This window comes from Rhinoderma darwinii, chromosome 1 (genome assembly GCF_050947455.1).
Source record: "Rhinoderma darwinii isolate aRhiDar2 chromosome 1, aRhiDar2.hap1, whole genome shotgun sequence".
NCBI classification, from domain to species: domain Eukaryota; kingdom Metazoa; phylum Chordata; class Amphibia; order Anura; family Rhinodermatidae; genus Rhinoderma; species Rhinoderma darwinii.
In genome coordinates, this window is record NC_134687.1 from 134,533,802 (window position 1) to 134,560,236 (window position 26,435).

Consider the following 26,435-nt stretch of genomic DNA (forward strand, 5'->3'; position numbering starts at 1 on the left):
AAATATATTCTAATAAAAAAGAGGCCTCAAAATGCACCAGGTGCTTCTTTGCTTCTAGGGCTTGTGTTTTAGTCCACGAGCCACTAGAGCCACATGTGGGACATTTCTAAAAACTGCAGAATCTGGACAATACATATTTAGTAGTATTTCTCTGGTAAAACCTTCTCTGTTACAGAAAAAAAATTGAATAAAATTGAAATTCAGCAGAAAAAATGAAATTTGCAAATTTCATTTCCACTTTGCTTTAATTCCTATGAAATGCCTGAAGGGTTAAAAAACTTTCTATATGCTGTTTTGAATACTTTGAGGGGTCTAGTTTTTAAAATGGGGTGTTTTATGGGGGTTTCTAATACATAGGCCCCTCAAATCCACTTCAGAACTGAACTGGTACCTTGAAAAAAAGGCTTTTGAAATTTTCTTAAGAATATGAGAAATTGCTGTTTATGTTCTAAGCCTTGTAACGTCCAAGAAAAATAAAATAATGTTCAAAAAACGATGCCAATCTAAAGTAGACATATGGGAAATGTGAACTAGTAACTATTTTGGGTGGTATAACCGTCTGGTTTTCAAGCAGATGCATTTAAATTCTGAAAAATGCTATTTTTTGTAAATTTTCTCTAAATTTTGCAATTTTTCACAAATAAAGACTGAATATATCGACCAAATTTTACCACGAACATGAAGCCCAAAGTGTCACGAGAAAACAATCTCAGAATCGCTTGCATAGGTTTAAGCATTCCGACGTCATTACCACATAAAGTGAAATATGTCAGATTTGAAAAATGGGCTCTGAGCCTTAAGGCCCAAACTAGGCTGCGTCCTTAAGGGGTTAATAGCACTATTTTGGGGTACATATAATTTATTCATTAACTTTTATTAACTTTTGGGGGGGGGGGGGGAATAGAAGAAAACCTGAAGTTACCACATTTTTTTGCGCCCTAAATCTACGTCGTTTACCGTGTGGTATAAATAACACAATAACTTTATTCAACGGGTTGTTACGATTGCAACGATACCAAATTTGTATAGATTTTGTATGTTTTACGACTTACACAGTAAAAAAACTTTTTTCAAAATTATTTGTTCTTGTGTCTCCATATTTGAAGAGTCAGAACTATTTTATTGTTCCGCCGATGCAGTTGTATGAGGCCTTGTTTTTTGCGGAACGACTTGTAGTTTTTATTGGTACCATTTGAGAGTAGATGTGACGTTTTGATCACTTATCAAATATTTTTTAAGTCAGGATTAACAGAAAACAGCAATTTTTCCATTGTTTTTATTTAATTTTTTACGGCGTTCACCATGCAGGTTAAATAATGTAATAGCTTTATAGTCGGGGTCGTTTCGGACGCGGCGATACCAAATATATGTAACTTTTTTGCTTTATTGTGTTTTTTTTTTTTAATAGTAAAGCATTTTGGAAGGGGAAAAAGTGGGTTTTTCACTTTTTTTTTCATTAACTTTATTCAACTTTTTGTTTATTTTTACTTGTCCCACTAGGGCTTTCATATGCGATGATCCGATCGCTTTTATAATACACTGCAATACTTTTGTATTGCAGTGTATTACTGCCTGTCCGTTTAAAACGGACAGGCATCTGCTAGGTCATGCCTCTGGCATAGCCTAGCAGGCATTCACGACAGGCAGACTTGGGGGCCTTTATTAGGCCCCCGGCTGCCATCGGAGACACAGACACTCGGCGATCTTATCACCGGGTGTCAGTGGGATGAGAGGGAGCTCCCTCCCTCTCTCCAAAACCACTCAGATGCGGTACACGCTATTCAACACCGCATCTGAAGGGTTAAACGGGTGAGATCGATACTTATATCAATCTCACCCGGTTGAGCAGGGACGCCGCCAGCCCCCAGCTGCCTCTGGCAGCTGAGAGCAGGGAGATTTCACGGCTCCCTGCTCGGTTTACTTTATTCTAATGCAGCGCCGTGGAATGGCGGCGCTGTAGAATAAAGCCCATTAATGACCGCCGTGAAAAGGCTTATCGGCGGTCATTAAGGGGTTAAAGAATCCGGATTACAATAATAGTAACCAAAATACAATTTGAGACAGCACTCCAGATTATAAAGAAGAAAATCAGGATTTTTTAAAGAAGTGTGCATCTGATAAGATTTTTGACCTTGTTAAGGATGCCCAATGAGTATGATAGAATATATATATATATATATATATATATATATATATATATATATATAAAACACAAAACAAAATAGAAACAATATGGACGTGAAACAAAGTACTCTGTTTATGTGTATTAATGATCAATGATGAAACGTTGAGTAATAAAAATAATAAGAACACAATGGGTAATGAATTATAATAACAGAATTTCTAAAAACCACACACATCCACAGTAAAAACGGTTATGTCTGCAAAGAGAGTTAAATTTTCAATCAAAAATATAAAAACCGTGAGCGAATCACAATATCCATGCAAAGTGCACTTGGTGTTCCGATAACCTCACACTCACTGCCATGAAATCTTTTTGCTCTCAAAATCTTCAAGTAGTAGATAATCCTCCTCTGAAGCGAGAGACGATGACTTATGTCTGATTTATTAACAAAATGACATAAGAACAAACAGCACAACATGAATTCCTACTAAAAACATTTATTACGTACTATAGCACTGCACCTAAAGCAATTTAAACTAAAGTCGGAGGTGTTTATTCTAACAGAAGTGCATGCTAACTAAAACTATTTCAGTGGCTTATAATCCATTAACGGTCTACCAAAAAAACTTTTGTAATCCAATAAAAAATCTTTACCATCCTGGGGATGCTCTACAACTATACCATTCCTAGTGTCAAACGTCCCGGTCTTTCGGGGGAACCCTTAATCAGGTACCACAGAATGCTGATTGGAAAAGACGGACCTAGGAGAAGTCCCTACACCAGTAGGTTTGTTCATAAAGGACATGGTTTCCAATAAGGCTGAATTCACACTGCAGTGTCTGCTTGGCGTATGCGTCGGGAAAGCCTACCTCGGCACATACGTCATCCATGTCCATAGGCATTAGCCGTAGACAGTTCTATTAGCGTTTGAGTTACATTTTTAATTGAATGAAAAAACATTAATACAAATGCTGCAATACCAGATATCAACAGATTTTACGGATATTGAGGAAATGCATGTAAATTTCTCAGCTGTCCTTAGATCATTATGAGGACTACTCCTTAGGAGAGAAACATTTACCTTGATGGCTCTGGTTTCTTGCTTTGGCAGTTGATTAACAGTAGATAGTCTGGGGGGTCCTCGTGACTGCTAGAGTCTAAAGGTGGTACGTTAAGAAGCTGGTAGGGTTGGGGGAGTTGACCATGGTAAGACATTGAATGAGAGGAGACTTCTGAACCTGCAACCATGGGAATCTCGATGGGAGCTTGCACAGGAACACTGGGAGCTTTCAAATCTACAAAAGCAAATGAAAATTAAATATAAACAGCAAGTTCAAATTGTTCTGACAAGCAGTGAGCTAGAAGTGTGTTAGAATAGGATGTTACAGGAACTTTTGCCAGAAAAAAAAAAAGTTGCATTTTCGGATACTAAACCAGAAGTAAGACTTTTCTTTAATTTTATCCAATCCTGATCTCGGATTATAACATTTTGCAAAAACCGCGCTAAATCTGCATTGTGTAAACAGAGACTAAAGCTAGACAAGAGATTTTAAAGAGTCATTTCCTGAACTTGGCCTTCACAGACCAACCCCACATGCATGAATGAATGTCATGTTAAATACAATACATTGCAAATAATTGGTGAAATATCCATCAACAAATAGCAACAGGAGATACTCTGGCATTGGAAGGTCATTTCATTAAGTAAATTATTTTGGGGAAAAAAATCCAATTATTGGATGACCGAAACATATAAAAGGGTCAATACCACGGTCTTTTTAATGAGCTATTTATACTGGTCTACAACTATGGGATTTTTTTTTTTAACCAAAGGATTTTAAAGTGGCCTTCCTAACTTGTAATTGTTCCTGCATATAGCTAGGATATGCCATAACATTATCATCGATAGGAGTCCTACCTATGGGACCCCACCAGTCCTGAGAAAAGGGACCAAGGTCCCTTTGGCATTTCACTTACACATTGGCACTGTCCGCCACCCACTGTGCAAGGAACTGCAACACAGCTTTATTAGGAATGGGGGTAGGGAGTCCGCAGAATGAATGGAGCGGCAGTCGCATATGTGCGCTGCCACTCTATTCATTCTCTATGGGATATCTAAAAAAAAATGTCTGCCTCCCTCCATTATTTAAAGTTCCCCAGGGTTTGTGCAGCCCTCCCCATTACATGTATGTGTAGGTGAAAGGTTCTCTTCAAGCAATCACTTTTTTCTGGCCACTTCCATAGAGCTTAACTCTGAAGTATCTGTCCATAGAACTACTAAGTCGTACACGCCACAATCTCCGCTGTGAATCTTTGGAGCTTCTTAAGTGGGTTTTTTTTTTTTTTTTTTTGAATCTCCAAATAATGCCCGTTCTTTAAGTTTAGACGGGCTGTCTTTTCTCTTGTCAGGTTTGTAGTTTTTTTTATTCCAGCCCTGATCTATATTTCTCCACAACTTGGACAGCTCCTTGTCTTCGTATTCCTTGCTTAGGATGCAATCATACAGTGCAGTTTTTTGGAGCACTTTGTAAAGGCACAAATCAGGAGTGGATTAAAAAAAAAAAAAAAAAAAAAAAAAGAGAAGAAGTAGTATCTTTCCTATATATTTTCCGTCCCTTAAGGATCCACTTTGTGGCTTCAAAGATGGCATTAAAAAAACTGCGCCAAAAATACACTGTGTGAATAAGGCCTTAAAAGGGTTGTCCGAGATAAAATGACTGCGTTTTAATACTTATAATTGATGTAAATACATTTGTAATATACTTACATTTTCCAAAGTGGCCCCATTTCCAAATCCTGCCGTGGGGTACTTGACGGGTGATGTCACTCTATGGCCGCTGTGTTGATCTGCAATTATTTTCCGGGTATACGATACGTCACTTGTGACGTTCCGTGTATAGGCTGTTCTGCTGTAAGGCGCATGCGGGGTCCCTGCTGTTTTCTCGAGAACAGCAGGGACCCCGCATGCGCGTTACGGGCTGTATAGCAGAACAAGCCGATATACACGTCACAAGTGACGTGTCGCATACCCGGAAAAGAGAGTGACGTCACCCGTGAAGTACCCCGCGGCAGGATCTGGAAACGGGGCCACTTTGGAAAATGTAAGTATATTACAAATGTATTTACATTTATAAATTACAAGCTTTAACACAGTCATTTTATCTTGGACAACACCTTTAAGAGGTGCTGCAGGTCTTTCAGAACAGGTGTATTTATACGGACATCACGTGACAGATCATGTGCCACTTTGATTGCCCACAGTGGGACGTTATTCATCTAAATATGTGACTTCTGAAGTTAATTGATTTATGGGTTTCATAGCAAAGGGGGTGAATACATATGCACTCAATGTTTCAGTTTTATTTTTTTTTAAAAAGGTAAAAAAAAATTTTCATTCCGCTGTAACAATGTGGACTACTTTGTCAGGTCCATTACATCAAATCAAAATCCATTCTACAACACACAAAAAACACCAAGAAAGGTCAAGACTTTTGCAAGGCATTGTATCCATTAAAAGGGTGCCCTAATAGTCTATAGGTGACAGATTATACGGTTAGGCATCAGTCACAGCCTAAATCTCAAGTTTACATTGATAGCTTTTCTCGGCATATACGTCAAACCAACACCAAAAACCTGATGTGAACATAGCCTTAGATAAATCAGTTTGTTTTATGTAATAATCATGATACCTTATCTTGTGAAACCCCTACAGCTTTACCACGGACTAAAAGAGAATTATTACTATTTATATACTTGAAGGTCACACAAGGTAAACCTATTTTTTAAGCACTATGTGCATGGCCAATGCAGGCAAAAGCAAGTGGACATAGATTTCCAAAACTAGGTTACCATATAGTAGATGGGAGTGATTTGTATATATTTTTTTGTTGTCAGGCCTGCTGCCTGTCAGATTTGACGGACAGCGTGCAGGGGAGGCCCGGGGAACAAAAATATAGTTATACACAATCTATTTTTTCGTATTATAGACCTGAAGATGTTTTCAGAAACGTTTTGTTCAAATACATCAGTATGATCGGCCTCTGACAGTCTTAAGTGTATTGGCCCTTTAAAAGCATATATGAAATAAGTGGAGGTAAGATTGTTACTTTCATGGTGATAATTGTATCCTACTGACACGTAGCTATATACTTGACACTTGTCAACGAAGGAAGTGACAAAGAATAAAGACTGGATGACAAATGTTGTGTTTATTTCTTCAAGCAAAAGTATCAAAGTTATTAATATACTAAAAAGAATGGGGAAGGCATATAAACCGAATGACACTTTCTTATGGTACGGAAAATAGAAACAAAGAAATCTTAGAGTATGAAAGGATTAACAATGCACATAAATGTTCATTGGAGGTAAAACACTTTCTACTAGAAGCCTTCATTTGTCTATTTGCTTTATCATAAAATAAGATTATAAAGGGTTCTAAAGTTTTGACTAATAGTTATGGGGGGGGGGGGAGGGGAACATACACATTGCCGTGAACATTGAATTATCACTACTGATTCATTTTGATCCTTTTGATTTTTAGACTAAATAATTAAATATCATAAAGATTATTAATACAAAGCGAATCTGCAAAAACACATTACCTCAAATAACTAAGAATAATAATCTACTGGACAAAAATCCTGTACTATTTAGGCCCTGTTCACATCGAAAAATTCCACCTCCCATTCATTTCAATGGGAGGCGGACTCTTTTCCCCGCTATCCGATTTATTCAGCTAGACAAAAGAAGCGTTCTGCCCTACCTTCGTGCGGACTCCGCCCAAACCTCCCATTGAAGTGAATGGGAGTAGGAATCTTCCTGCTGACCGCAGGAATAATTCTGCAGCGGATTTTGCGGCGGGACCCGCCAAGCAAAATCTACCCTGTGAACATAGCCTTAAAGAGGCTCTGTCACCACATTATAAGTGGCCTCTTACATAATGTGATCTGCGCTGTAGAGAACTGCAGTGTTTTTTATTCAGAAAAACTATCATTTTTGACATTATGCTAATGACTTTCTTAATAGACAACTGGCCGTGTTTTACTTTTTGACCAAGTGGGCGTTGTGGAGAGAAGTGTATGACGCTGACCAATCAGCGTCAAACTTCTCTCCATTCATTTACACAGCACATATTGATCTTACTAGATCACTATGTGCAGCCACATATACACACATTATCGTTACTCAAGTGTCCTGACAATGAATAGACATCACTACCAGCCAGGACGTGAGGTCTATTCACAATCCTGACACTTCGGTAACATTTGTGTGAGATTTACAGCAAGGCAACCGTGATCTCACGAGATCACGCTGTAAACTGTCATTTAAAACTAGATTACACTTGCCTTGCTGTAAATCTACACAAACGTTACCGAAGTGTCAGGATTCTGAATAGACATCCCGTCCTTCCTGGAGGTAATGTATATTCACTGTCAGGACACTTGAGTAACGTTAATGTGTGTATGTGGCAGCACATCATGATCTAGCAAGACCACTACGTGCTGAGTAAATGAATGGAGAGAAGTGTATGACAATGATTGGTCAGCATCATACACTTCTCTCTACAACGCCCACTTGGTCTATAGTAAAACACGCCCAGTTGTCTATTAAGAAAGTAATTAGCATAAAGCTAATATAGGTCATAACTCCGTCAAAAATGATCGTTTTTCTAAATAAAATAAAAACTGCTGTAATCGACATTACAGCGCTGATCACATCATGTACAAGATAGGCCACTTATAATGTGGTGACAAAGCTTCTTTAACCCCTTAATGACCGCCGATAGGCCTTTTCACGGCGGTCATTAGTGGGCTTTATTCTGATGCATAAGCCTTTTCACGGCGCTGCATCAGAATAAATAAACCGAGCAGGGAGCCGTTAAATCTCCCTGCTCTCAGCTGCCAGACGTAGCGGAGGGCTGGGGGCATCCCTGCTCGACCGGGTGAGATCGATATTAGTATCGATCTCACCCGTTTAACCCCTCAGATGCAGCTCTCAATAGCGAGCGCCGCATCGGAGTTGTTTTGGAGAGGGAGGGAGCTCCCTCTCATCCCACCGACACCCGGCGAGTGTCTGTCTCCGATGGAAGCTGGGGGCCTAATAAAAGGCCCCCAGGTCTGCCTGTAGTGAATGCATGCTAAGCTATGCCAGAGGCATGTCCTAGCAGATGCCTGTCCGTTTTACACAGATAGGCATAACACACTGCAATACGAAAGTATTGCAGTGTAATATGCGATCATCCGATCGCTTTTATAATAAAGTCCCCTAGTGGGACTAGTAAAAAAAATAATTTAATAAAGTTAATAAAAAAAAAAAAAGAAAAACCCACTTTTTCCCCTTACAAAATGCTTTAAAAAAAACACAATAAAGCAGAAACGTTACACAGATTTGGTATTGCCGCGTCCATAACAACCCCGACTATAAAGCTATTACATTATTTAATCCGCACGGTGAATGGCGTAAAAAAATAAAATAAAAAACAATGGAAAAAGTTTTCTGTGAATCCGGACTTTAAAAAAAATGTGCTAAAAAGTGATCAAAAAGTCACATCTACTCCAAAATAGTACCAATAAAAACTACAAGTCGTCCCGCAAAAAAAAATCCCTCATACAACTGCATCGGCGAAAAAATAAAAAAAAGTTATGGCTCTTCAAATATGAATTATTTTTTTAAAAAAAAGTGTTTTTACTGTGTAAAAGTAGTAAAACATACAAAAACTATACAAATTTGGTACCGTTGCAATCGTAACAACCCGTTGAATAAAGTTCGTGTTATTTATACCACACGGTAAACGGCGTAGATTTAGGACGCAAAAAAGAGTGGCGAAATTTGATTTTTTTCCTATCCCCCACCGCAAAAAAAAGTTAAATAAATAAATATGTACCCCAAAACGGTGCAATTAAAAAATACAACTTGTCCCGCAAAAAACAAGACCTTATACAGCTATGTCGACGTAAAAATAAAAAAGTTATAGCTCCTCGAAAGGGACGATGGAAAAACGTAAAAAGTGGCTTGGTCATTAGGGCCCAGAATGCAAGCAGGGGGAAGGGGTTAAAGAGGTTTTCCTACTATAGGAAACCTATGGCATATTGCCAAGATCCGCAGAACAAATGGGCTGCAGAGCTAATTAAAAAGATTCTGTAACCTGAATATGCGGCTATGTTTAAAAGGGCAGCATAGTATGGAGACAGGTCTGTTGAACTATCAGCCAAAACGGTGACTGCTAATAGGGATCGAAGGTGGTGGGGAGAGGAAGGGAAGGGACGGGAATTAGGAGTCCACGGTCTTCATGGTTACCGGTTATTAACCGATTGGCACAGTATTTGTTTGTGCCGTCTTGGCTAGCAGTGTGCAGATTTTTCTCCACACGATGCTGCTCTTAACAGCATAGTCTGATGACAGATCTGCTTTATGTTCAAGTACTGCAGATCCCTCACAGATTTGTGGTTTTCTGCACAGCGAGAGGCCTAGAATGTTTTGGCGGAAAAAATATAGTTAAGTGACCTCAAAAACCAGTAATTCATTTCTGCTCAGCTCAGGCCCCTATGCCAAAATACCATTCTTTTGGGTCGAATACGTTACCATCCCTAATATAATGGTGTTTCTTATATAATGAAGAGACAAGCAGCCGATCGCTTCTGCTCTAGATTGTATTATGGAGAAGTACATATTTCCTTTAACATTGGGATTGGTATTTTTTTAAATGTATTTAGTGATCTGACACTGTTTAGTAAAGAAGGCCCACTTACCAGTTAGGCAACATTCACACGACAGTAGAAAACAACCGTGACAGCCGTTTTTGTAATGTTCGGCCATTTTTAGAACAATGAAGTTCTATGGGTGTATTCAAACGGCTGTTTTTATAACGGCCCGTGAAAACTGGGTGTCAAAAAATAGGACATGTCCTATTTTTGTCCACTTTCACGGCCAGACGGCTCCCATAGAAGTCAATGGATCAGTTTTTAACCCCTTCCCGACATTTGAGGTATCCATGCGCCAAAGTCGAGTAGGGGGAAGTATGGAGCGGGCTCACGGAGTGAACCCGCTCCATACGATGCCGGTGTCGGCTGTTAGTTACAGCCGACACTTCAGAGTAACGAGCGGCATCCCGCTCGTTTAACTCGTTAATTGCTGCGGTCAATACCGACCGCAGCATTTAAATAGTTAGAAAGAGGGGGGCGACCCCCTCTAACAGCTCATCGCGCCCCCCGTAATGCAATCGGGGGGGGGGGGGTGATTGTTGCTATGGCTGCATGGGGGCTTAATGAAGGCCTCCAAGTCCGCCATCTTTGTACACTTATTAAGCCTTGCCTCCAGCAGGGCTTAATAGAAGCCTGTCAGAATCACGATATACTGCAATACATTAGTATTGCAGTATATCGTGCAAGTGATCTAAAGATCGCTGGTTGAAGTCCCCTAGGGGGACTAATAAAAAAAAGTAAAAATTAGTGTTTTTTTTGTGTAAAAAAAGAAATAAAAATATTAAAAGTTCAAAAAACCCTCCTTCTCCCATTTTCCCCCTAGAGCATAGTAAAAAAATAAATAAAAACATAATTGGTATCGCCGCATCCGTAAAAGTCTGAACTACTACAATATATCATTATTTAACCCGCGCGGTGAACGGCGTAAAAAAATTAAAATTGTAAACGCCAGAATCTCTATTTTTTGGTCACCTCATCTCCCACAAAAAAAAATGAAATAAAAAGTGATCAAACCGTCGCATGTACACCAAAATTATATTAAAAACGACAACTTATACCGCAAAATGGATGAAAATTTAGAGACACACTGATACAAAATGGCCATAAAAAACTGATCAGATTTAGGCCCCATGCACACGATCGTAAAACCACGTAATACGGTTCGCGGTTTTACGGACACATTCAGTTCTATTGGCCGCGGACACCTTTCTGTATCGCTACGAATGGGTGTCCATGCCGTAGAACCCGTGCCACAAATTATGGAGCATGTCCGTTTTTACGGGCCGTGCTCCCATACTTTGTACGGGAGCACGGCCTGAAACCGCCAGCGGCCGAGCTCGCAATTGTGGGCCACGATTACGGGCACGGTCGTGTGCATGGGGCCTTAATTGCTTTTCTTTTCACTGTCGTGTGAATGTAATGTAGCCAACAACCTCATACAAACTTCATGTTGTATTTAGCTTTGTAAAGGCATTAAACGATCTTTGAAAAGTCTACACTGACCATAACAAATACTCCTTGACCAGAGAAGGATCTGAACAAGATTAAAGTTCAGAATAGCATAATGCTTTTTACTAGAGGTTCACACAGGGTACTCAAAAGTTTATTGATAATACAGCGAGTCACTCGCCTGTTTAAGGCTTCTTTCACATCTGCGTCGGAACTCCGTTCATGGGTTCTGTCGACGCTTTCAGTCACAGGAACCCATGAACGGAATCCAAACTGAAACCATAGGTTTCCGTTTGCATCACCATTGATTTCAATGGTGACTGATTTGGTGCAAATGGTTTTTGTTGGTCATCGTTGTGTAAGGGTTCCGTCGTATGGATGCTATTCATTCCGTCAAAACCCTTACACAACAGTGACAAACGGAAACCATTTGCACCAAATCAGTCACCATTGAAATCAATGGTGATGCAAACGGAAACCTATGGTTTCAGTTTGGATTCCATTCATAGGTGCCCCTGATGGAAAGCACCGGCGGAACCCATGTACGGAGTCCCGAAGCAGATGTGAACGAAGCCTTAAGCCTAATATAGGCGAATGTGTTTTTGCGTCCGCAATTCAGCCGCAAAAACGTGGATGAAGTGCGGACCCATTCTTTTTCTAGGGGCCCATGTACATGACTGGTTTCCACGGTCCGTGCATCGGCCGGGAGCCCAGACCGAAAAAAAAAAAAAAATAGGTCAAGTCGTTATACGATCCAGATTTGCGGTCTGGGCTCATTTAAAGCAACGTGTGCGGACGGCCCGCGGATGACACTCCGCGGCTGCCCATGCCGTTATCACAAGCCATGCACACTGCTACGACCATGTGCATGAGACCTAAGCATTGTCCAATATTTTTTGTGTTCGAGAGTGAGCTTGGTGGCTTTATCTGCTTATGCGCAAATACGCAAAATAGTCTATTACCAAAGATCAAGCACTAAAGCTTGAAAGATCAGCAAGACACTAATCATTTGCTGCCCACAGACACAGAGGGGCTCATGTATAAGAAGGGGTTCATTGTGATGTAAAAGTCAATGGCAACATCAGTGACATATTTAGAAAATATGACGCCAGAAATTTATGAAGTATTGAACAAGGTTTTCTGTTTTTACAAGATACATCCTTTAACCCCTTAACGACATACCACGTACTAGTACATGGTAGCAGTTAAGGAGGATGTATCAAGCGGGCTCACAGGCTGAGCTTGCTCCATACTCAGCGGGTGACGGCTGTGTTATACAGCCGAAACCTCACTGCAACAAGCGGAACCAAAGATCACTTTGATTCCGCCCGTTTGACAAATTTAATCCCGCTGTGGTCAATTGCGACCACGGCACTTAAATAGTTAGAATCAGGGGGCGCCCCCTTGAAAACGGCATCGCGCCCGCCCGCGATTGGATCGGCCGGTGACTATGGTTGTTATGGCAGCCAGGGGGTCTAACGAAGGCCCCCAGGTCTGCCATCTTTGTACTACTTTGAAGACTGTCAGTATCACGATATACTGCAATACATTAGTATTGCAGTATATCATGCAAGCGATCCAATGAGCGCTGGGTCAAGTCCCTTAGGGGGACTAATAAAAAAACGAAAAAAACCACAAACCGTTAAATAAAGATTTTTATAATGTTCCAAAAAAAACAAAAAAACCTTTTCCCATTTTTTTCCCTAAAGTAATGTTCAAAAAAATAACAACTGGTATTGCCGCGTCCGTAAAATTCCGAACTATCACAATGTAGTGCTCGACGTAAAAAAAAAAATAGGAATTAGACCTACCGGTAATTGTATTTCCAGGAATCCATCATGACAGCACTACAGGAGGTTGCCCTATTGACCTCTGTAGGGACAGGAAGACAGAGAGGTTAAAAGGCCCCTCCCACCACCCACTTGCCAGTGTTTTTCAATTACTACACCAGGATGGATGCAACCCTATTTTATTTCTAGGGATAATAACCGACATGTTAATTGCACAAATCAGAATTCAATAAGGGAGGGAATGTAAGGGTGCTGTCATGGAGACCCAGGACCAGACCCCTTTTCTCCCAACTTCGCGAAAATCCTAGATTTTTTACAATCGGGATTCAAAAAAGGGCTTAGTCCTAGTACCTTAAAAGTACAGATTTCAGCCTTAGGTAATTTTTTTAACACTCCTCTGGCTGAACATCGGTGGATCAGAAGATTCACCCAAGCGGTCTCTAAACTGAAACCTTCCCTAAAGAAAATCAGTTCCTACCTGGGATTTGAATGTGGTGTTAATGACTCTTTGTGAGCCCCCCTTTGAGCCGCTCGACACAATTAGTATGCATTTTTTAACTCTAAAAGCTGCATTCTTAGTCGCTATTACTTCAGCAAGAAGGATTGGAGAAATCCAATCTCTGTCAGTCATAGAACCGTACCTAAAAGTACAAGAGGATAAGATCATTCTAAAGCTGGATCCTTCCTTTATTCCAAAGGTATCTACTGCTTTCCATAGAGAACAAGAAATAATTCTACCTTCCTTTTATCCAGATCCAAAAAACCAACAGGAAGAAAAATTCCATTGCCTGGATGTCAGGCGAACAATTCTTCAGTATCTGGATAGAACCTCCTCCTGGAGACAAGATAAAAATCTATTTGTCCTGTTTGGGGGAAAGAATAGAGGAAAGAAAGCCTCAAAAGGCTCTCTAGCGAGATGGGTAAAAACCACCATACAAGAAGCCTACAAGTCCCAAGGACTATGTGCCCCACAAGGCATCAGAGCCCATTCAACGAGGGCAGTTTTGGCATCCTGGGCAGAAAAGAGAAGCCTCTATGGACCAAATCTGCAGAGCTGCCACTTGGTCAAGCCATCATACGTTTTGCAAACATTATAGGCTTGATGTTCTGTCCGATACGGATTTAAGTTTTGGACGGAAAGTCCTTCAATCCATAGTCCCGCCCTGAGCATTATAATCTGGTATTGCTCCTGTAGTGCTGTCATGAGGGATGTACTGGAAAATAGGAATTAGACCTACCGGTATTTGTATTTCCAGGAATCCATCATGACAGCACCCTTACATTCCCTCCCTTATTGAATTCTGATTTGTGCAATTAACATGTCGGTTATTATCCCTAGAAATAAAATAGGGTTGCATCCATCCTGGTGTAGTAATTGAAAAACACTGGCAAGTGGGTGGTGGGAGGGGCCTTTTAACCTCTCTGTCTTCCTGTCCCTACAGAGGTCAATAGGGCAACCTCCTGTAGTGGTGTCATGAGGGATGTACTGGAATATATATATATATATATAATTTAAAAATTACTGTTTTTTTGTCACCTTAGCGCTCCAAAAAAAAAAAAAGTATTAAAAAAGTGATCAAAAAGTCACATGTACCCCAAAATGGAATTGGTGAAAAACTACAGCTCACCCCGCAAAATTCAGACCCTCACACTGATAAATTAATGGTAAAAAAAAAAAAGTTCTGATTCTCCGAACATGGCGAGGCAAATTTAAAAAAAAAAAAAAAAGTGGTAAAACATAAAACAAAACAAATTTGGTATCGCCGTAATCATATCAACCTGTAGAATAAGGTGAATATGTCGTTTTTGCTGTCTGATGGACGCTGTAAATACAAAACCCCAGAAAAACTGTGTAATGGCTGTTTTTTGCCCATTTCACCCCACAAATTTTTATTTTTTTTCAGATTCCCAGTACATTATGCCGTACAATAAATGGTGCCATGAAAAACTACAACTTGTCCCGAAAAAAACAAGCCCTCATAAGGCTATGTGTACAAAGAAATAGAAAAGTTATGGCTTTTGGAAGGCGGGGGAGGAAAAAAAATGAAAAAAACTGAAATTGGCCTGGTCTTTAAGGGATTAACCCATTAGTGACCGGCCCATAGTGTTTCTACGTCTGTCACTAACGGGCCTTATTCCGATGCCATAGACTTTTTACGTCGCTGCATCGGAATAAGTAAACAGAGCAGGGAACTGTCAAATCTCCCTGCTCTCAGCTGCCAGATATAGCTGAGGGCGTCCCTGCTCGAACGTGTGAGATAGATATTAGTATCGATCTCACTCGTTTAACCCTTCAGATGCGGTGAACAATAGCGTGCACCGCATCGGAGTGGTTTTGAAGAGAGGGAGGGAGCTCCCTCTCATCCCACTGACACCCGGCAATAAAATCGCCGAGTGTCTGTCTCTCCAATGGCAGCCGGGGGCCTAATAAAGGCCCCCAGGTCTGCCTGTAATGAATGCCTGCTAGGTCATGCCGGAGGCATTTGTCATTCAGCTGCTGCATGAAACTCCTCGACTAACTTATCATCAAGTTGACATGTGTACAGTAAACACCAAATTGCATTTTTGGACATTTAAATGGTCACTGATGAATGTGGGTTGCTGCAGACGGACATCTTCCGGAAAGTCACATCTTTTAACTCCCCTACTGCATGCCCCATCGGCCTACACCAAATTCACTATTAAAGCCATCCCGGCTTATCAGCTCCTTAGGATGAGGTGCATCTGTTCCTCTAATACTGCGTTTGAACATCAGTCCAGGGACTGGAAATCTAGATTTAGGGACAGGGGTTATAGCCATAGAAATATAAAAAACATTGTTATAAAAAAGCAAAAGCCAGCAATGACCTTTTAAGTATGAAAACACAACGGCAAAGAGATGAGAAAATTGGATATATAAGCACCTTCAACAACCAATGAGAAAAGATTAGGCTAATATTAAATAAACATTGGCCCATCCTCAAATCAGAACCGACCTTCTCCTCAATTCTGGCAGACAGGCCACTAATGGCGACCTGGAGAAGTAGGAATCCTAGCGATTTTTTGGTCAAGCGTCACTACGTACCCATAAAACAATCCATTTGGGTCTCGAGTGCCAAGACAAAGGTTGCTACCCATATGGAGACTGTTGGTCTTGTGCTAACATTATTCAAACGACCTCTAAGTTTGGAAGATGGTACCAAACAATTTGAAATTCACAAATATATCTCATGTAGCACCACATGTTCAATATTATGGCACATGTGGTTCAAAGATTTTTGTGGGCGTCACTGGAGAACTCAGGGTCAGCACACGGGAGCTTTTCCGGTACAGCCTGAATTCCAAGGAAGCAAGGGATCTTACACAACTAAAGACCCATCAAAAAATTGTAAACTACATCATGGTTGCAACAGGAAAAGCCTACAGGTTTGGGGAATTGATAGAATCCACTGGGGGATCAGAGGGGGAGATGCGAGTAATGGTTTTGGCACAACGAGAGTGAAAATGGATAGTAACTCTTGGAACAATGTCACCTTATGGGTTAAATGAAAAACCGAGCTTTGTCCCGTTTTTATAGAGGTCTGCTGTTTCAGTATGTTTTATTAAACAGTTTTGCGGTTAGGAAAAATATGAAATACCGCAATCCTCTGATATTCTGATATAATTAGAGCTGAAACGGCAGAAAGTTTGGATGAAGCTTGTCAAAGAACAAGAAATGGGCATTCTAAATTTAAACCGATTTGTATTCATTATCGCTCTACTTGGATGATTACTATATTGGGCATATTATTACTGGGTTTTGCTGCTTTCCATTCTTCCTTTTATGTTTTCCCAAACAGTCTGTCTTTTTACCGTTCCCTTCCCTCCCCTTTTTCCCTTGCAGCTCCATATGTCAGGTTGCTTTGTTTTCCCTTTCTTGCGATATTGGGTTACCTTTTATTGATTAGGTTGGTGTTAAACTTACTTGAATAATCACAATGAGATAGAACAGTGTCTGAAGTATTGGACAAGGCTGGAGACCCCTAGATAGGTATATAACTTATATTTATGAGAAATAGTGTGTCAACCATTAGGTCAATAAAATATCTTGATTGATTGGCTGTGCCAATGGTTAGGTTTACTGCTTTCTCTACTTAAAATATCAAACCATTGGGTTATGAATATGTTGTATATAATTATAATAGAATAGGGATATGATTTTCAACAGTCCCTCTCCATGTAAACTATGGGATTTTAGAATTATGACAGTATTGGACTCATTTGCGGTTTTGGTTTAAGTTGTTCAATACTTCATACATTTCTTGCGTCATATTTTCGGTTTTGACAAAATAAAGGATAGATCCTTTAAGATCCATCATGATCAGTTATGATCTGTTTGACAGATCTGTCATTAAACCTTTTTTCTTTTACTCCCATGAGGACTTAGTCCGTCAGCTACAGTGCCGTTTGTTGCATTACAACCTGTAATTAAAATCGATTTTAAATTTGATTTTATGTAATGGACCTGACAAAATAGTCCACATTGTTACAGTGGAATGAAAAAAAAAACCTTCTTAAAAAAAAAAAAGTTGTGAGTGTATGTGAATTCACCCCCTTTGCGATGAAAATTCCTAACAATTATTCATTAGTCAAATAACTAGTTAAATGTCACATGATAGGTCACAGGTCAGTATAAATACACCTGTTCTGAACACCACTAAGTCTGTAACACCACTAAGCAAGCAACAAGAAAACCAAGGAGCTCTCGAAAAAGGTCAGAGACAAAGTTGTGGTGAAGTATAGATATGGGTCGTGTTATAAAAAAAAAAAAAATGTCCCAAGTCGCGGAATGCTGGTCAGTTGCCATGGCAGCTGGAGGCCTATTGAAGGCCTCCAGTTCTGCAATCAGTGTCCTACTATTAAGCCTAGCTAGAGGCAAGGCTTTATAGTAGGGCACAGTTGAAGTGTATTGCATGAGCGATCTAACAATCACATCAAAGATTCCCATAGGGGACTAAAATGAAAAAAATGTTTAACAACATTTTTAAAAATGTAAAAAAGAATTAAAATATGTAAAAGTAACTAAACCCTTTTTTCATAAAAAAATATGGATGTAAAAATATAAAAAGGAAACATAATTGGTATCGCCGCGTCCATAAAAGTCTGGTTAAATAATGTAATATTTTACTAGTTCAACCAGGTGAATGCTTTAGGAAAATAAAGAATAAGGATTAAAAATGCAGCCATAGCCGATTGTCTGTGCCGACACAAAATAAAGTAAACGTTGTTTGTAACGTATGCCGAACACCCTAACAAGTAAAACAATGGAGGTATCACTGCTTTTTTCCCCCATTTAACCCCACAAAGAATTTCTCAGTTTCACAGTACATTACATAGTAAATTAGATAGTACCACTACAACTCATCCCACAAAAAACAAGCCCCCATATGGTTACTGGACTGCAACAATGGAAAGAAATTGGCCGTGTCTCCAAGGGGTTAAAGTTCTTTTTTGTCTTAATTATTGTTTATGGCTCACAGTAAAAAATATTTATCAAATTTAGGCATTGTATCGGTTTTCATTTCACTGGAAGAATAGCAGCAGCATACTACGCTATTCTGCTCTGCGAAAAGCAATGGAAACCGATTAAAAATTCTAAAAAAAAAACAAAAAAAAAAAACTAATGCAAGGGTGAACATAGCCTTAGGCTTCTTACACGGTTTCCCCTGCACGTTTGATGTATGCGACAAAGCTCTGAGTGATTACGTAAAACATACCCAGAGACTCCAGTTATACCAACAAGGGCAAGAAGAGAGAGTGTCCTTTTGGCTTATGTTGGGGATACAGTGTATTTGCTGGATAGAATAGCGTAGTCTACTACGCTATTCTGTTCAGAATCATCTCGCAAAACAAGGATGGTGTGCATTCGGATAGGAGATTAAGAAATGAATCACTCTTACCGTCTTCAGTGGGATTGAATCCACAGATGTCACATATGCTTCGAACCCACCGATTCATTTCCTCTTCACTTTCAGCCACTAAATAAAATATTCGGTCAATGGTTTTGATATCGAAAATATAACTATGTTCAAATTCTTTTTTGGGGAAAACCAGTCCAGCATCAACTTGCTCACAAAGGTTCAAGTCAATAATACGGATAGGCTTCTTGGCATGGTCATTCTTGTAGTATTCTAGCACATCGGGATCTCCTGTTAAACGTCCGCTGCGAAGGACAAACCACCTCCGCTTCCATGCCTAGAAGACAAATACAACAAGTTATAAATCCCATACAGTCCAGGACATATTACATAAAATACAATATTTGTATTTTGCATCGCAAACTAGCACATCACATGTACTACATAATTCCCTGGTCTCCTTAATTGAATTCCATCGGCAAAGTGAAACGTACTTAACTCTTATAATAAAGTTAATAATAAACTAGAATAAATTAGGTATTGGACCTCAACATTTCTACTAGTATCAATTTTTACAAGTGAGGAGACCAGTGTCAGACATATGTGACCAGGAACAATTGCTATAGGGCAAGAAGAAGCACAGTATGTAAGTGTGAGTTGGGTACTGGGGGGCATTTGTGGCTGGTAATCTGAGGTACAACTGAGGCTTAGGCACATATTTTAAAAGGAAAGTTTAATCCCACACCAAAAAAAATTAAATAAAAAACAAAAAAAATACTATAAATTGCTACTTTACTGCATTTGCTACAGTGGGTGTGTTACTTTTTTTTCCATTTGTAGGATGGAAAAAATGTACAGAAATAGGAAAGACAACCCTCCTACAAAATCTAACTATGATGGCTCATTCCGGCGAACATGAATATCGTCAGTGTGCTGCGCAGGGAAATCACGCGCAGCCCGCGGACCCATGGATTTCAATGGGGCCGTTCACACATGCAGGAGATTTCATGCAGCGTGTGTCCGTTGTGCAAAGCTCACTGCATGTCCTATATTGGTGCGTTTTTCACGCACCAATCACCCATTGAAATCAATGGGTGCGTGAAAATCACGCACAGCACACGAATGCACATCCGTGTGCTGTGCGTGATTTACGCATCAATTCAATTGAAAAAAAAATAAAAAATAGATGTGCTTTGCGAGTGCCTGAATAACGCATGCCCCTCGCAAAGCACACTGATGCATAATGGACCGGATTCACGCGCGTGAATCTGATCCGCTCGTGTGAATGTAGCCTTACATATGTGAGCAGATATCACAATGAATCCAGATAATCTGCAGTTGTAATGTTTTTTTGCAGTGCTATGCAATCTAAAAGCTTCAACAATTGAATTCCTGATTGAAATTGCAGCACTATATATATATATATATATATATGGGGATATGAAAAAACTCTAAAATCGAAAAACGGAGATAGGTTATGAATTGGTGTCAGAGGCCAAATATACCACTTCAATACAAAATAGTCATCCTTTCCAACACATCCTCAATTTCCCCTTCCCCAAAAAAAAGTGATGTCTGAACAGTTTGCATTACTCATCAGAATGAGTCTCTCTGGCTTTGCGCTTCCCTCAGATGTCTAATTGCGTGGCACAGCACATAACTACACTGCTAACTTCAGTATAGAGGCACCTGCTACTCTTTATGTAGGATCCTTTCAATAAATGAGTCACTCATTGGTACTGGAACAGATTAAAACGAAAATGGGGGGGGGGGGGGGGGGGGGAGCAAATTACTGACTGTGCACTTTAGCAGGGCATATACAAAGGTCTCCTGGCTGGGAGTACAAAGAAGAGTTTAGTAGTAGCATAAAGCTTAATGCCAGACAAGCAAACTGACATCAGCACCCATGCCAATCATAGTACAAAAGTGGCTCTGTTTCTGTCAGATTGCGCAAAACTCCACATAAATTACTCTTTGTTATTGGAGAATATCTCACATTCTTACAGCGCTTCTATTTTTGGATTTAACGTATTCAGGACCACAGTAGAGATCGTCCCTGCCGGCTTTAGAATACACTTAAAAAAATGTAATGCATCTAAAAGACAACACTTTGATAAGCAGTCGTTTTAGTCACAATACGTGTCCTTTTAGCATATGCCAGGCCGGTAGGTGTTGGCATGCCTTGTTTTTTGCGGCATTAATATGCTTAGTAGACTAGCTGATTGGTTCTGACTTGATGTGACCAGATTAGTTATCACGAGATAGCTGTAGTCCTAAAGAATAAAATTTAAATGCATATACAAGCCAATTTCATGAGCCTAAAACACCAACAAAACAAAAAAAAAAAAAAAAGCACTTATGGCAAACACAAATTTTGTAACTGCTGCTAAAGAGAAGAGATTTACACGGAAAGTCCATATATAGCCCAAGCAACGCATTTTCGAGTGCAAGGACCCTGCGCACAGGCACACGTCTCTACAGGTCTGCATTACAGGCCGTGGGAAATACATGAGACGCTATATTCTCCACTAGTAGCAATGCTTCTAAAGGAGACTACTTTCAGAATACTAAGGCCTCATGCACACGAAAGTGCTTTTGTGGACACAATTCCCCCGAAAATCCACGGGAGAATTGCGGCCCCATTCATTTCTATGGGGCCATGCACGCGACCATAGTTTTTACGGTCCGTGCATGGCCCGGGAGCCCGCACCGCAAGAACAACGGACATGTCTTTTTACGGCCGTGTCCTGCAGTCCGTGCTCATTGAAAATAATGGCAGCGGCCATGTGCATGGCCCGCGATTTGCGGCTGACAGTCCGCTGCCGGCCGACCCGAAAATCACGGCCGTGCACATGGCTACGGTCGTGTGCATGAGGCCTTTAGTGTGAATGAGCGGGTCACAATTTTCTTGCGTATTCACATTAAAAAATTCGAGCAGCTCTCGCTCTGGATAACCTCTCAGACAAGCCCATGTACACCTGGAAACCACTAAATCTATCCGTATATTTTCCTATTTCAGTTAATGTATGCCAAGAATGTGATTTATGATACTTATGTAATGAAAACATGAATATGATATGTGTGACCGTGAAGTAGTAGTTGAGGGCAGTAACCCGGGACCAAGGATTGTTGGCAAGGCACGTGTATTTCATTTATGTTAATTAGCACTTTAGGAAATGGTTTTCCAGGAAGTAAAACAGATAGAACTGAACAAAATAAGGAAAAAACAGGCCGAATGGAAGTTTCCACTCCAGTAACCACCATCCTGATCATCTGTTACGCATGCACATTTGGATAACATTTCCTGTTGTTGAACTATTGTCACCACTCACTAGGTTTTTTGTTTTTTTTTATGTTGATTCTAACTTTAAGTTGTGTAAACAGCCAAAATGCACTAAAATAATGATAGTAGCATGTAGGTTAGGCTCTGCTCACATCTGCGTTGGGGTCCCGTTCTGACGTTCCGTAGACTACGCTATTGCTTCCGGCAAAACGACGGGTCTGGTTGCACAATAGAGACAAACGGAAATCACGGGCACCAGATGCGTAACCATTGAAATCAATGGTGATGGAAACCAGTTTGTGTCTGCGCAGGGTCCCGTTCTGACTGAAAGCTCCAACGGAACGTCAGAACGGGACCCCAACGCAGATGTAAACAGAGCCGAAAAAGGTTTATTCCCAAGTGATGACAAAATGTCTCTGTAAACCTCTAATACAACAAAACAAAGAAATACAAAAATATTTGCCCTAGTAGGTGCCCCATTGTACCCCTGAGGGCGACATCTCGGCGAAACATGTCGGGGGGCTTTGTTGAATGTTTTTAACATACCATCAGCTCAGAATGAATTCTTCCCTCTAGTATAGACCGTATATTATTATATTAGATCATATCTATATGAGTGAAAACGTCTCTGGGCTCATGGGTTGTTTTTAGAATATGGGCTACGTGCCTTTAAAAAAAGGTTATTTTCATTATTAGGAATTATGGGACTAGAAAAATTCAATATCTTCTGTTAGGAGTGTGAAAAATAGGGTTTTGTTGCCTTAGGATATGTTCAAACTGAGTATTTTGCAGCTGGAAAAATCTGCCAGAAGAACACTTGCGTTTTTCGCCCGCGACCGAAAACTGCAGCGAAAAGTGCGATCTCTGCCTCCCATTGATATCAATGGGAGGTCAGAGACGGAAATGCCCGAACGGCACGTCACCTTCCATTGAAATTCTTGGGAGGCGATTTTGGGAATTTTTTGGTGCGGTTTCCGACGCGGTTTTCGTGTCAAAAACAGCGACAAAGTACTCAGTGTGAGCTAGCCCTTATAGGCAAATTGTGTTTTGTCCAAAAAATCTCTGTATTGACTGAAAAAGTTCTTGTTTGCTACATTTGTATTTATGCAGTTGAAATTGGCCATGCTGCTATTAGATGCTTCACACGCCAACATATGCAGGTTTGCTGGTGCTTTGCCTTTAGCATCATTATGGCAGAAATTGTCACCTCTGCTAAAAAAAAAAAAAAGCATCTGACTGCATTGCCATTTACGGTTACCTTAAACGATCACCACAATGCCAAAGCAAACCTCTACAACTATAGATGTAAATCTGCTCTTTCACTGATGGCTAGAACGATATTAGACCCAAAATGAAAGCCTCATACAAAACTAAATAAAGGGAGTGGTAAAAGGTTTAACTAATACATGCCTTGTCACACACAGATTAGTAGACTTCCATCAACACAATGTTACTCAATAGATAAATGAATAGATGAATAGACCCAACAGAGGTCTAGCAACAGGAAAAATGATGACATGGCGGGAAGTCTCGTGTTAATTATCGGGAGAAAGCTGCAGTCCAGAGGAAAACTTTGCGTTGCATTCCAATCTAAGGGTATGTTCACACGCAAACTCAAAAAGCCACTCCCGTTTTTCGCTGCACTTTTTTTCGTGCCATTTTTTACGGTCGTTATTGGAGCGGTTTTCAATAGAGTCTATGAATAACGGCTCCAAAAACGTCCCAAGAAGTGACCTGCAATTTTTTTTTTTTACAGCATTTTTTTTATGCGGCCGCGCAAAAAAATGGCCCGTCGGTACAGAACGCCGTTTTTCTCATTGAAATCAATGGGCGGATGTTTGGAGGCGTTCTGCTTCCAATTTTACGGCCGTTTACAGCCCGAAAATAGGCAGTGTGAACATACCCTAAGGCCCCATGCACACGACCGTATAATCGGCCGTAATTACGGGCCCATTTGTTTCTATAAATAAGTCCTATTTTTTGATTTTACGGACCGTGCTCCCATACTTTATAATGGGAGCATGGTCCGTAAAAAAAGGCGACTGTCCGCGCCAGTCATTACGGGCACGGTCGTGTTCATGGCGTGCCTGTTTACATCAGCGTTGCTTTTCCGAACATGGGTTCCGTTTCAGCTTTCCGTCAGAGGAACACATGAACGGAAAGGCAAACAGAAACTATAGCTTCCGTGTGCATTACCATTGATTTTAATGGTGATGCTTCAGTTGCAAATGGTTTCCGTTTGTTTCCGTTCTGTAAGGTTTCAGGCTTGTTCAAGTGGAAATAGCGTAGAAGACTATACTATTGTTTTTCGTTAAAAAAAAAAACAAAGGAAACTATTTGTAACAGAAGAATTACCATTAAAATCAACGTGAATGCAGAAGGAATATTTTGTTTCCGTTTAGCTTTCTGTTCATGGGTTCCTCCAACGGAAAGCTGCAATGGAACCCACGAATGGATGGCCAACTCTGATGTGAACACCGCCATAGACATTTATGGCATATTCACAGGATATTCCATAAATGTCTGATAGAAACGAATCCCAGTTCTGGGTGATGCCGAACCCATCCGTGGTTAGGCATTATCTACACAAACATTTCAGATTCGCACAGCAAATAACTGTTTTTCACGCATAAGTTATGTCAGTGTTGCGTCCGTGTGGATTCCATGTATCATTCGCTTTTCTCATCAGTTTTTCTCCACTACCTGGTTTCACTTTTTTTTTCTACATTTTTTAACAACTGAAAAACGGACAGCACACGGCCATATCTGCTCCGCAAAAACGGACCAGGGTAGGACATGCGGAGAGTTCCTTGCAACAGACGCGCTCTGTAAATAAGAAAAAACGGATGTCTGAATAGCTCTATTGAATTGCATGGCTCCGTTAAAACAGACAGCACACGGACAAAAAATACGTTAGTGTGAATAAGGCCTAAGCTTGAATTAAGGCCGTAAATAAAACGGAAAGGTGTCAGTGGACAATAGAAGTGAATAAGTCCGTAATTACGGTCAGCAATTAGAGGCGATTTTTACGGTCGTATGCATGGGGCCTAAAACAACTAGATATGAGGGTATGTTCACACGCAGGGTTTTCAGACGTAATACGGGCGTTTTACTCCTCGAATTATGCCTGAAAAAATGCCTACAAACATCTGGCCATTGCCTTCAATGGGTTTTACGGTATTTTGTTCCCACGAGCCTTAATTTTACACGTCCCTGTCAAAATATGGCGCGTAAAGAGAAGCCTGCGAAAAAGAAGTACATGTCACTTCTTGGGACGTTTTTCATTTACTCCATTGAAAAACAGCTCCAATAACGGCCGTAAAATACGCCGCGAAAAACGCGAGTTGCTACAAAAACGTCTGAAAATCAGGAGCTGTTTTAGTCTGAAAACAGCTCCGTATTTTCAGACGTTTTTGGTCACTACGTGTGAACATACCCTAAAAGTTATATTTTTACCATGTTCACATACTATTAAAAAGTAAATAAAAAACACCTAAGCAAATATGCACCTGTCGTCCATCCCATGTAGGATTACATTATATGTGGTTTAAGCACTAAATACATAGTGAAGAAAGGTTAAAAAACAAAAAAACCGGAGGGGAAAAATCTGTAATATTGAAAAAAGTACACGCTCTACTAATCCGGCGCGTGAAGCAATACTGAAAAGTTAAATTGGTTACAGTTCCTTTTGCTCAATAAAAACATGCCAACCCCATCACACAATCCTGTGCCTTGACAAATGACAGCTAAAAAGGCTCGTGACCTAAAAGAAAAATACAATCACAGTAACAAAAAAAACAAACAAACACATACCACATACTACAGTACTGAAATACCGCACAACCGAAAAATACAAAAGCAAGGGTGGAGCCCACTCAACCGTCCTCTTCCCCAGCAATTTTCCTACATAATCTGTATGGTCATCTACCGGTGGGTAACACAGACACTGCTTTGGCTCTTAGCAAAGGATCCTGGTGGAAGTCTTCAGTACCAATGCACCACAGCCACTCTGGCAACTACGGAGTTAAGAGTGGACAGAAGAAAAGCAGCTTTCATTGACGCAACAGGATGGTGGCAATGCCGTCTAAAAAGCCCATTTCATACAGCAGCAGCGACATCCTCACCGTGAACGTTCTCCGTAATTGAACGCAAAGTGCAAACTCAGAGGGGGAAGCAAATTACCTTTGTTTTCCCAGCAGAAAACCAAAATGA

The 26,435-nt window shown here is 40.3% G+C and overlaps 1 protein-coding gene across 2 annotated transcripts in view; it reads right to left on the minus strand.

Moving 5' to 3' along the window:
- The window catches only part of GAB1 (GRB2 associated binding protein 1), a 128,963-nt gene that overhangs the window by 30,802 nt on the left and 71,726 nt on the right, over positions 1–26,435 (minus strand). For both annotated transcript variants that reach the window (XM_075860405.1, XM_075860404.1), the window contains exons 2-3: positions 18,983–19,277; positions 3,207–3,420 (exon numbers count right to left, since the gene is read on the minus strand). In XM_075860405.1, the coding sequence (XP_075716520.1) occupies positions 3,207–3,420; positions 18,983–19,277 (509 nt within the window). The remainder of the gene's footprint in view (positions 1–3,206; positions 3,421–18,982; positions 19,278–26,435) is intronic.